This window comes from Eumetopias jubatus, unplaced genomic scaffold (genome assembly GCF_037043125.1).
Source record: "Eumetopias jubatus isolate StellerSeaLion01/CBP00866 unplaced genomic scaffold, mEumJub1_p1.0 scaffold_7, whole genome shotgun sequence".
NCBI classification, from domain to species: Eukaryota; Metazoa; Chordata; class Mammalia; order Carnivora; family Otariidae; genus Eumetopias; species Eumetopias jubatus.
The window spans coordinates 117620013-117632515 of NW_028274813.1; the positions used below are offsets into that span (position 1 = coordinate 117620013).

At 60.8% G+C, this 12503-nt stretch overlaps 1 protein-coding gene across 2 annotated transcripts in view; it reads right to left on the minus strand.

Moving 5' to 3' along the window:
• The window catches only part of DNAJA4 (DnaJ heat shock protein family (Hsp40) member A4), a 14424-nt gene extending 4586 nt beyond the window's left edge, over nucleotides 1-9838 (minus strand). Inside the window, exons 1-6 of one of the 2 annotated variants that reach the window (XR_003607610.2) lie at nucleotides 9725-9838; nucleotides 8613-8751; nucleotides 4071-4251; nucleotides 2350-2454; nucleotides 1368-1595; nucleotides 251-481 (exon numbers count right to left, since the gene is read on the minus strand). Coding sequence is in view for 1 of the 2 variants with exons in the window: in XM_028093802.2 (XP_027949603.1) it covers nucleotides 251-481; nucleotides 1368-1595; nucleotides 2350-2454; nucleotides 4071-4251; nucleotides 8613-8751; nucleotides 9725-9804 (964 nt within the window). In the remaining variant the exon portion in view is untranslated. The remainder of the gene's footprint in view (nucleotides 1-250; nucleotides 482-1367; nucleotides 1596-2349; nucleotides 2455-4070; nucleotides 4252-8612; nucleotides 8752-9724) is intronic. The other variant, XM_028093802.2, reaches the window with a different exon arrangement.
• Nucleotides 9839-12503: the final 2665 nt, after the last annotated feature.

A 12503-nucleotide genomic window follows, 5' to 3' on the forward strand; every position in this document is an offset into this window, starting at 1 on the left:
TACCAAACTAGGATTTTACAGTTTAAGTTATGGTGCTCGACCCCAAGATCCCTGTTGGAGGCTCTTCCCCCTGACTCGGAATTCTTTTTCTCTAGGAGAATATTTAAACATTTCATAAAATTCTCCAGTCATTGGCAAAGACTTTGAACTTGGGAGAAAAGGAAGTGGTGCTAACCCCGGGGCTAGCAGCCAGCAGGGTCCTGCGCAGCACCCACCCACCCAAGCACAACAGTCAACGCTGAAACGTTACCCGACTTGGACGTGATGACGAGAACTCGATCGTCCAGCGTTTTTATCGTCTTCTTGAAGCCACAGAGGGCTTCAGAAAGCTGAATTTTCATTTTCATGATCAAGTCGTGGCCTCGCCTCTGAAAGACACTATGATCCTTCTGATCAAGCACAATTATGACATCGCCAGGCTCCAGCTCAGGCTCCTGATCTCCTTCTCCATGAAACAGTATCTTTTGCCCATCTTTCATACCTATGAGACATCATCCTTTCTGATTAGCATTTCTCTTAAAAACCGTACTTTCTACAAAGCTGTGAACACCGCACGCACTCCTTTGGGGGCTTTTACTCATCAAACCTCCCAACCTCGTAGCCACAGGAACCAGAGCAGTGGCTGGGACTGCCACGAGAGAGAGGCCACGCCGCACCCGCACACCCGCCACTGCACGCCCACGGTCACCACCCGCTTCCTGCTGCACGCAGGGGGCATGGCTCTGGGAGCGCCCACAGTCACGGATGCTTCAGTAGACATCCTTCAAGGGCGCCCTTTTGGGTGTTGATTTGTATACTTTGGTATAGAAATGAGGGGAGGGCTGTACTTGGGAGAATCTGGGCAGCAGGGAGGGGCCCTGCAGCAGGGTGGGGCCTGTGCGTGAGGGAGGGGCCGTGTGCGCAGGGCGAGGGGCCGGTGCAGCGAGGAGGGGTCGTTGCGGGGGCGGGGGGGGGGGGGGGGCGGTCGTCCAGTGGGCAGGCGCCAGTGTAGCGGGGAGGGGCCGTGTGCGGGGGAGGGCCGTGTGCGCAGGGGGAGGGGCCCTGCAGCGGGGACGGGCCCGCAGCCCCCGTGACAGCAGGAGCTCTACGCCGCTCCCTGGCCGAGGCAGTCAGAAAGAAGACGCCCAATGATTCCTAGAGAATGGGGGAGGGCAGTTACCCCAAATCAAGGTCAAGCACCTTTTGCAGGTGCAGACCGCGGCAGGTAAGCTGTGGCTGGAGGTGGGAACGGCAGTGAAGCCGGGAGGGCAGGCTGGGGGCACCGGGCCCCAAACCCCGACAGGTCCCAGACACCTGACCTGTGCGCCCCACGGTCGGCAGCCAGAGGCACTCCCGGCGGCATGGAGCGCCAAGCTGCGCGGCCTCACCTTTCTCCACGTGCACCTCGATGATCTTCTTCTCGCGGATCACCTTGGTGCCGCTGCAGCTGTCGCAGCGGTCCTTGGGGTTGATGCGCTCCCCCTGGCCCTTGCACTCGATGCACACGGTCTGGATCTGCTGCACCATGCCCGGCCCGATCTGCTGGATGTGGATCTGCATCCCGCGGCCCTTGCACAGGGGACACTTCTCCACAGACCCCTTCTTCCCACCGACGCCTGGGGGGAGGCACAGAGTGAGAGCCGGGCTCCTCCGCAAACAGCCTGTCCCCCCAGGGGCCAGGGAGGGCAGTCGGGGCCCGTAGGCGGGACACCGGGTATTTACAATCATGGTCAGCAATGTACAGAGTCTGGATGATTCCACGCGAGCAGGGAACATGTTAATATGTGAGCTCACGGGTCTGGGGTCTGTGACCTTGGCCGTGCCCAGCCAGATTCCCTCCGTGAGCCTCACCAGCTGTGCCCACAGGTGACCAAGGGGGCTGGGCTGAGAGGCCTGGAGGGCGGCGGCCCTGCTCGGCCCCCTCAGGACAACGTGCGTCTGAGGCCACCAGACACGACTTTTCTTGAAAAATCCTATTTTAAAAATTGTGTTAGTTACATTTACATGTGCGTCAAGGGGCAGTAAACCAGACCAGCTTCACAGGAACACGGGCTCGTCTGCCCCCTTTATGCCCAGGGCTGCCGGGGACCTGAAACACTTCCTGTCTGGCCCTTTTTGCGGGAAAAGTTTGCTGACCCCTAAGTTGGGTGAACTATCTTGACTTTTACATGTTTAAAATAATTATCAACATGTTAATTAAATGTCAGTCAAAATAAAAACTGTACAGGGCAAAGTAAAACCGATTTGGCCCTTAGGCCACCAGTTTGCTGTCTGTTGGACCCTTACATTTGAAAAGATAAAAAATGATTTTTCTATGAATGCCCAGATCTAAAGGGTCACTATGGGACTCATTCAAACATTCATTTTTACCTTCACATTTCTCACAAATTACATTTTTCTGGAGGGCCAACTTCTTTGTGACTCCATTATACAAATCTTCAAGAGTTACAGACAACTGATGGACAACATTCTTGCCTTGGGGGAAACGGGAAAGGAGAACAATTAGTAACACGGCAGGAAATACGCCCGTGACCTTGGTTGCAGAGCCGTGCCTTCCACTCACCGCTCATGGCCTCACCTCCGGGCCCCCCCGCCAACCACGAGATCGAACACGCTTTGTAGCTGGGAGCCAATCATTCAATCTTCTATAGATGTCAACAAAGACTTTCCATCTTTATTTTCTAAGAACAAACCTGAGGCCAGAGCGATCACAAGGGGGCGGGGGGGGTACCCTACGCAGAGCCGAGGGTTCTCCCCTGAAAGGGGCCCTTTCTTCCCTCACAGGAGGGCGTGACCCCGTCTACGCACCCTTCACTCAAACTCCTCCCCGAGCCCCACGCTCTTTCCGTTTTTGGCCCTTCTATAATCTGTGGCCAAGTGGGAACTCTTCCTCTGCTGAAATCTTATCTGTGGGCCCCTGTGTCTTCAGGGTGGGATTCTGTCTGCCCAGGGCCAGGCCAGGGTCGGACAGCCCACGGCTGCCTGTGGGGCTCTCTCGGTCGCGGACACATGCCGTCCCTGTTCACTGGCTGTCAACGTGGACAGACAACTGGACTCAGGGCATGAAGCTGTTCACCGCAAGGCAGTGAGAGCCCGGGCAGGTGGGGACCACGCTTTTCACCATGTCTGTCGTCAAGTACACGAGCCAGCAACCCTGACATGGGGCCCGGGCTCTTCCTGATGAACTCAGGATTTTCAGCACCCTGTGTTCAAGAGTGGACGGCCAAGCTTTTGAAGCTCAAAGTCGATTATACCATGAAAACAGATACTGCCTTATTCATCCAGGGCCTCTTGCTGATCCAGACCACCCTTCGTAAACTCCAATGCAGAGCTTATTCCTTGTGATTTTACCCAGGATCTTAATAAGCTTGGCTAGCTATCTGGTTTTCAGGTCCAAAACAGACTGTCCACAGTAGAGACTGGACAGGGGAAAAGGGCAGCTCGGGACCACTGCTAACGACCAGAGGTGGCAGCCTGTGGCCTGGCAAGAGGGACGAGCTGGAAAAACAAACCCCACAACTCAGACAGCAGCCCAGGGCCCTTGTTCACCTCCTGGGCATGAAGCTGCTAACCACAACACATTCCAGAGAAAGGCAGGGAGGCTCTCTTACAGAGATGTTCCCACATGAGGGGTGGAAAATCTGAGCAGCCTGAGAAAATGGACACCCTGCAGAGCGCCAGCCAGAAACAGAGTGCACAGGCCAGGTCAGGAGGCCGGGACAGGAGGCGCCATGATGTCACGAGATGAACTTCCTCCTCCCTGCTCACGCCCCATTTGCTCCCTGTGGGGTGGTGTCTGCAGGTGTCAGGTGAGTGCTCCAGGTGCTAGGAGGCCCAAGGTAGCCCAGATACTATGGGGGGGGGGGGGACTATTTAAAGCTAATGATCCCAGGGGCGCCTGGGTGGCTCAGTCGTTAAGCGTCTGCCTTCGGCTCAGGTCATGGTCCCAGGGTCCTGGGATCGAGCCCCGCATCGGGCTCCCTGCTCGGCGGGGAGCCTGCTTCTCCCTCTGCCTCTGCCTGTCTCTCTCTCTCTCTCATGAATAAATAAATAAAATCTTAAAAAAATAAAATAAAATAAAAAGCACTTACCTCTTCTCTCTCTAGCCATCCGTCCCCCGCCCCCAAAAAACATGTCAAAGATATCCATGGGTGAAGAGAAGCTGGGGCTGCCTGAGCCTCCTTCCTTAATCGCCTGTTCACCACCCTGGTCATAAATGTCCCTCTTCTTTGGATCTGAAAGCACTTCATATGCCTGGGATATGAGCTTGAACTTTAAAATAAAAAGAAACAGAGAGAAGGTTTGAGTTGTTTGTTACACAGACCCACCCACCACGATGAACACGAGGACGGAGGTACTCTGCACCCAGCACCCAGCACCCACACAAGCCTGCCGCGCTCCCTCTGGAGTCCCATCACTCCCCTCGCGGAGCACGGAGACACGGGGCCTGCGGGGAGGGGATGCTCCTCCCAGCCTTGGCTGCACCCGACAGGAAGCCAGAGGCAATGAGGCCAGGGCGTCACCGGCACCCGATAAAGCCCAGGCTCCCGACTGCCGCCACGGGCCTCCCTGGCCCTCCCACACACTAGCCTCCCTGCACGAGACAACAGACGCCTTGGGAGCGCCTGTCCGCGTGCATGCTGCAGACACCGAGCGGACGGGTGCCCCAGCCCGGCCCCCAGAGGCCCCCCATCTCAGTTACCGCCGACGCCAAAACCTTGCTTCCCCTGCCCTCACATCTCATCTGTGAGCAAGCCCTCTGGTGCTGCCCCCCAGTGTCTGTCTCTGGTCCCTGACATCGCACTCCTGCTACAACCGGAATACAGTTGTAGAAAAAGTATCAGAAAACCCAAATTGAAAGACATTCTGCAAAACTAAGGAGAACTAGATGCAACGTGTGATCCAGGATTGGGGGGAAATGGCTACAAGAGACATTGGAACGACCAGAGAGAGGTGAATTTTTCCCCCAGGGTTAAACTTCTTAAATGCGGTAGGCGTCCTGCAGGGGGTACACGGGGAAGCCTGTCGGGAGTGCTTGGGGCTGGAAGAGGCCGGGAGGCCTGCAGGTGAAGCAGACGTCGCCACTCGTTTGGGGGGCAAGCCGGCACTCACTGCCCCACGCTCATCTTTTCTGTCGGTACATGGAAGTTTTCAAAATAAAATTAGAACACCGTAAAACACCCCAGATCCATCCCTTCTCGCCACACCGCACACCCACTCCGCAGAGACCACCACCTTGCGCCTGGGTCACTGCCGTCAGCTCGATGGCCTCCGACCTCTCCCGCTCACGCGGAGTCGCAGCCAGGCCCGTGCGGGTACACGGCCAGCCCGCCGCCTCGCAAGCGTCCATCCCGTGAGCACAGGGCCCGCGCTCAGGTGCGTCCACTGCTGCACCCGGACCCAGAGGGACGTATGCGTGTTAGATGAATGGCTTGGTTCTAGGAGTTCAGGAATGAGTATGGAAAGTAGGGTGTCCCTCAGAGTCCTCTCCAGTCCGTGAGACGGGGTCTCTGTCAACATCCTACAGCAAAGCCAGTCCCACAGAACAGAGAAGAAACTGCTAGGAGGAAGCACATACGGGGATGTGACAGAGAAGCTAGTTTTCTCAGACCCTGTACAAAGAACTAGGCGATTTAACAAAGTCCTCGAGCGACATCAGGGTCGTGCTCAGGTGCTTCTCTGTGTTTCTGTGAAGAAGCAGGCCTCACTCACACCACCCTCTCCATGGCAGGAAGACTGAGGGGTGGGGAGCAGGTGCCTGGTACGGGAGCCCAGACCTTCTGGGCCTGTGTGCACGTCAAGATGAATATGCTTCCTGAGAACTTCCACTAGAAACACTCCCCAAATACTCTGGACACTTGAAACACACCTAATGGTCAACCTAAGAAGCAAAAGCAGTGCCCTGTTCTTGGGCAGTTAATCAGAGGCCGTATCTCCCACAGGGTGGGGGCTCCCAAGGCCACGAGCAGGCCCGCCCCACCCCGCCCCTGCGGCTCCAGCCCCCCCGAGTCTAATCCGGGTTCCGGCCCTGCCCCCTCGGCTGGAGGTCAGTGCTCTCACCAGCTCACTGTTCAGACTGACCATCTGCCCCGGGACCTTAACGAGATCACCACCCACCTAGGAAAAAATGACTTCGGCATGATGTCACAACTCGGAAGAGGATTTGTGAGGATATGCAGTGGTGACCGAAGCTACCAGGATGAGCACTATGATCACCCCCAAAAGGCCGCCTGCAGAGCAGCTCGGGAAGAGCAGTTAGGGTGATGTGTACGGTGGGTTTTCCTCTATATTCTGATGTTTCCTGTACTGTTCTGCCCTCTTGGGTGATTTTTTAACTTGAAAATCTATGATTTGAAAAGCTACAGTGAAATTGGCCAAAAGGCCGAATTCTTTGCAAGCCAGTGAGGCTAACAGGCAAGAGCATGCCCGCTCGCACCACCCCTGCAGAGGACGGCTTCCTGACCCGCCGCGCGCCGCAGAGCAGGCCGTACAGACTCCACGGGGCACCTGCCAGCAAACGGGCTGCCCGACGCTTAGCAACACGGGACAACAAGCACAAAACAAAGGCCAGCACCCCCAGACGGCTCACGTGCCTCCCCGCAGGGCGACAGGACAGCTTAATCTATTTTTGAAGAGACATGAATAATGCAGTGACAAACTTAGGAAGAACGCAAAAGGCTCTACCAGTTCTACCCATGACAGAGAAGGTGGACAAGCACCGCACACAGACTTGCACGAGAAAGAAACCGTCTACACTGTGTGCCCAGCACGCAGCAGAACCGGAAAGTGGGGATCTGGTGAATGAGTGAGTCTCCTCTCACGGAGCTGGACGGCAGAGTTTCCATGAACTGTGTCCCCCTGTCTCCTCACCCCCTTTGATCTCCAACCCCACGTCCACTGAGCTGCCAATCCCCCTTCACTGCACTGCCCTCCCAAACCGTGTCTGCGTGGGGTGCGCTCCGTTCCCTTGGCCAGCCCGCACACCTCCCAGCACCTTTGCCGTACCTGGACATCACAGGACCCCCACCCCAGGCTCACCGTCAGGAGCCTCGCATGGGACACCAATTCGGTGCCTGGCTCTAAGTAAATGCTAGCTTGAAGCACACCAAACAGTCTACTGAGAGAGAGATGCACAGGGCAACACCCACGGAAACGTCGTAGAGGTCAAGTGCAAGTTTTGGACAGCGTCAGGGCACGGAGTAGACGGGCTCCAAGTGCACGCACACAGCCTTGAACACGCTCCTGGATGGCACTCCGAGATCTGACCGAAGCCAGGCCCTAGGCCTCCCCGCAAGCCGCCTCTCGCCAGCCTCCTGAGTCGCCAGCCGAGAAGCCTGGACCCGCTCCCCTTAGAGGAGATCCTCACGCACAGGCTCTGGTGAACCCGCCCGCGAGCACGTCTGTGCATCACCAACACCACGGAGAAAGCCAGGCCCTCAAAAAGCTACAGTAAGCCCTCTAAATATAGACGAGAGAATGCGAGTGAGCAGCAAACGGTCTTACAGGAAAGCATGTTAAACTTGTGACAGCCGCATTCAGCACATGTGGCTAAATATAAATCTCCTGTCGCTGCTGCCAACAGTCCCCCCTCCGAGCAGCCCGCGCCAGCATGGGAGCGGGCACACACACGGGCGGCGCCTCCGGGCGTCTAACCGCTAGACGCCTGATCTGCGGCTTCACCCGCCACCTGGGTGTCGCTGCTGTCCTCTACCACCGAAGCCCACCTCCCCCAAACCACTGGAGACTGCAGAGTTTTATAAGGACTCGACAAACAGCGGAAAGAGGACGGGGATGGGCAAGCGGCCTTCCCAAGAACCAATAGGTGGTCCTGCCAAGTCACCTGCTTGGGTGGCTCACGAGCCTCCCGGGACAGAGAGCAGGCCAGCTCTGTTCCCTGAGCAGGAAATTTTAATTCAGGTCTCCACTATGCAGAGCATTCTTCAGCCTATTATTGGTCCTTAGGATCAACTGTGGGTCATTTGTCACAGAAAACCTGGACTACTCCTGTAAAATGATGTGTCAGGGTAGAGATCTCCCTGTCCCTGTTTAATAAACGTGATTATTCGGTGTCTCACGACCTTGACCAGGCAGGAGATAGGCATGCAGACCAAACCCCTCCCGGTTCTCAAGCCCCTCACCGGGTTTGTCCCCGGTGCTGATGCACCAACAGGGAAGGAACACAAAACACCTCCACCCGGTCGCTCCCGCAATCGCACAACTTCGTTTCCCGGGTTGCGGGCTGCCCCTCCTACAGAACTGCCCTCCAACGCTGTGCCAACCGGGCTCCCCGGGGGGTGCTGAACAAGCAGGCTTGCCGGAGGCAACGGAGGAGTGGGTGGGCTGCAGGGGCCACCAGGGTCCCAGTGCCCGGGGGCAGCCCCAACCCCCGACCCAGCCAGCTGCCCCCCACCCCAGCCCCCTAACCCCTGCCGCCTGCCCCGGTCCCCCAGTCCCCTGACCCAGCCCCTCCCCGCGCCGGACCCCAGTCTCCCAACCCCCGCCGCCTGCCCCCACCCCAGTCTCTCAACCCCAGCCCCGCCGCCCGCCCCGCGACCCCAGCCCCCTGACAACCCCCCCCCCCCCGCGCCTCCTGCCCCCGACCCCCGCCAGCGCCAGGCCCGAGCCCGCCGCACCGTCTCGCCCTCATCCGGGTTCTTGTCCGGGTGGTACTTGAGCGCCAGCTTCCGGTAGGCCTTCTTGATCTCCTCCGGGGACGCGCTGGGCTTCACCCCCAGGATGTCATAGTACTGGGTCTCCTTCACCATCTTGTCTCTGCGGGCGGGCGGGGCGGGCGAGGCCGGTCAGTGCGCCCGGGACGACCCGCCGCCCGCCCGCGCGTCCCGCTCCGCGCTCCGACTCCGGCCGCCGCCCTGGGCTCCCGCCGCCCGCCGCCCGGGGCCGCCGCACTCGGCCTCCGGCTCCTCCGCCGCGGGTTTTATTCGGCGCCGGCGGAAGGTTCCGCGAGGAGACAGTGACGCCACAAAGGCCCAGAACCTTCGCGGAGGTTCCGGCGGCGTCCGGCCTGGCGGCGGGCGGGGCAGTGAGTGCGCGGCGGGGAGCAGACCCCGACCCCGGACCCCGGACCCCCGACGGTCGACCCGCCTGGCCCCGGACCCCGGAGCCCGACCCCCGACGGCCGGCTCGCCCGGCCCCCAAACCCCGACTCGCCTGGCCCCGACCCCGGACCCCGGACCCCCGACGGCCGGCTCGCCCGCCCCCGACCCCGGACCCCAAACCCCGACTTGCCTGGCCCCGACCCCGGACCCCGGACCCCGGACGGTCGACCCGCCTGGCCCCGGACCCCGGAGTCCGACCCCCGACGGCCGGCTCGCCCGGCCCCCAAACCCCGACTCGCCTGGCCCCGACCCCGGACCCCGGACCCCCGACGGCCGGCTCGCCCGGCCCCCGACCCCGGACCCCAAACCCCGACTTGCCTGGCCCCGACCCCGGACCCCGGACCCCGGACGGTCGACCCGCCTGGCCCCGGACCCCGGAGTCCGACCCCCGACGGCCGGCTCGCCCGGCCCCCAAACCCCGACTCGCCTGGCCCCGACCCCGGACCCCGGACCCCCGACGGCCGGCTCGCCCGGCCCCCGACCCCGGACCCCAAACCCCGACTTGCCTGGCCCCGACCCCGGACCCCGGCTGGCCGACTCCCCTAGTCCTCAGTCCCCGCCCCCCGCTCGCCCGGCCCCCGACGCCCCCCGCCCCCGACGCCGGGCCTGGCAGGACCCCGCCGGCTCACCCGGTCTCCTCGGCCGCCCGCTCCTCCGGCGGCCCGTCGGACTCCCCGGAGCTCCAGCTCTGACCGCCACCCCGGGCCATGTCGGGGTTCTGGGAAGGGGGCTTCGGCGTGGGCGCCGCCCTCCGACGACCGTCCCGCCGCCCAGGGGCCGCCTGCTTGCCCTTCCGTGGGTCCGCTGGCCCGAGGACCGGCTGGCCCGAGGGGTCGCTTGGACGCGAACCCTGCCCGAAGGGGTGGGGCTGGGCGAGCAGCGTCCGGCGCTGGGCGCCGGGCCGCGCCCGGGGGGGTGTGGCCGCCCTCTGTGCGATCACGGCCCGGGGCGGGGGGGGGAGGGGGGGGCATGCGGAGGCCTGCGGCGCATGGCTGCACCCTTGAGGGGTTTAGGGTGGGCGGGGGTCCTCAGCTGTGGTGGGACCGCGGTTCCCGGGCCCCTGCAGCTGCTGGCGTCCCCCGGGGCATCTTCAAGGCTGGGGCGAGCGTAAGCCCTTCCAGATTTGTGCTGTGGTGCTCTGCCCGCCCCAGCTGTGCACCGCGGCCTCCCCACTGCGCACACCTGGGATCCCCTCAAGTCCCCCAAGGGTAAGCAGTGACGTCCGGCGCATGTGGGCAGTGACGCCCTTCAGGGGTGAGTAGCCCCGTGTCCAGGTCTCCAAGAGTGGGCAGTGGCCCCTCGTGTCCTGCAGGTGGGAAACTTTCGGAACCACTAAGGCTGGACCCGGCTGGTGGGCCCCGCATTGTGCACATTGAGGGTGGGGGTTGGCTCTGGAGCTGGGCTCGGTGGCCCTGGGCCCCCGGTCCCTGCCTGGGAGGCTACAGTCACAGGTCTCTAACCTGCCTGGGCTGTGGGCCCCTCCTCCCCCACCGCGGCAGAAAGGGGCGTAGAAGGAGTGCTATCAGTGAACTGCAGGCTCCCAGCTCCAGCCGGGCCTCGGACGCTGTCGGGGAGGGGAGGCCCCTGCTCTCTTCGGGGATCCCCTGGTCTTGTTTGGGGTCCTGTGGCTGAGGCAGGCTCCATGCCCTCTCCCAGTTCTGTGGCAGAGTAAAGTGACTTTTAACATCCAAGCAAAATTCAACTGCTCATTCCTGGTTTGGGAGGCACTGCTTTTCCCCGTCCATCAGGCTGCTCTAGAGCAGTAACCTGTGGGCAGAGAACGCAGAGCTGGAGGTCAGGAAGCAAGATTCTGTAGCCAGGTGTTAGGAGCGCCCGAGTTTTAGCCTGAGCTTGTTTGCTCATCAGCAGGACATGGTCATTGCCACCTGCACGCCTGCCTCTCAGGGTTCCCTCGAGATCAGATGGGATGATAACCGTGCAGGCTGCCGGCAGCTCATAGGGATCCCTGTGTCTGGGCTGCACTGCAGACCAATGCCTTCAGAACTTCTGGGGTGGAACCCAAGCATCAGTGTTTGTAAAGCTCCTCGGGTGAGTCCAGTGTGCAGCCAGGGCTGAGAACCGCTGCCCAGCAAGGCACGCCTACCTGACTCAGTGCCCCGGACCAGTGACGCCGTGCGACGGGCATATGTGGGTGGCCAGAGCCTACAGCACAGAATAGGGCAAAGAACTCAGGAACCGGGAGACCTGGGTTCACATATCAGCATTGTCACTTCTGGCTGTGTGACCCTGGGCAGGTGACTAGCCTTCCTGAGCCTCAAATTCCTTGACTCTTTAATGGGGATAACAGTAGCACCTACTTCATAACCGTGTGAAGCACCTGGCGTGTCTCCACACACTGATGTATTTGTTTTTGTCTTTCTGTTTTTGTCTAAGCTAAAAACCTGGCAAAGAGCTCTCCTTCCTGAAACTCTCCCCAGGCTCTTCTGAACCCTCTTCTTAACTTGGCCTTGACCTTGGCCTGTAACACTTGAATAAACACCCGTGTGATTTCCAACAGCTCCAGGCTGCATCCCTGGGATGACTCCCCCTGCCCCACCCCCACCCCCGGAAGCGCCTGCGTGGGAAACTCAAGGTTGCCCGACCTGGTTACTGTTTGTTCCGTCCGGACACCTGAAGCTAGGGCCTCTGTCTCCAGGCGGTTGTGGGAGGGTGGACTCTAAGTTCAGTGCCCGCCAGCAGACAAGCTGGTGTGACTGCGTCTACACTGGCCATTAGTGAGGGCCTGCGCCTCCCGAGCCCCCGCCCGCCCCGCCCCCGCAGCCTCTCTTCAGAGCATGGAGTTACTTCTGGACACACTGAAGCAGACTCTTTTTCTCCATCGCCATATTTAAACCTGTCCTCTGAGTAATGTGCTGGGAGGGGGGGTCAGGAGGAACTTTGTGGGGGAAGGTACGGGCCATGCACCAGAAGGGACTCTGTCTTGGGCAGAGGGGGAGGGGGGCGTGCTGACAGGATGGCAGAACAAAGGCGGAGAGCCCAGTGTGGTGGTGGAAGAAGGCTCTGAACTGCGGAAGTCTTTGCTTCTTCTGGGACGGCCCCGGGAGCCAGTGAAGGTCTCGGAGCGGGAACTGCATTCTGGGAGGAGTAACCAGCAGCAGTCAGCAGGAGCTGGTGGGCCCAGGCCTGCCGGGAGGGCTCTGGGCAGGACATGCACACTGGAGAGGCCAGGGGTTGACGGGCTGGCCCAGAGAGGGGGTGCAGAGGGAGGAAGAGAGCTCCAGGGTGACGCTGGGGGACCCTGCCTTAGCGGGTGGGCAGCCGTGAGAGAGGCCAGGACAGAAGCTGGAGTGTGAAGGGGAGGCCAGGGTGGTGCAGGAGCAGATGGGCCGGCGCCTGGGGAAGCAGGCAGCCAGAGATAACAGAGCCCGGGCTCTGAAAGGCGGGCAC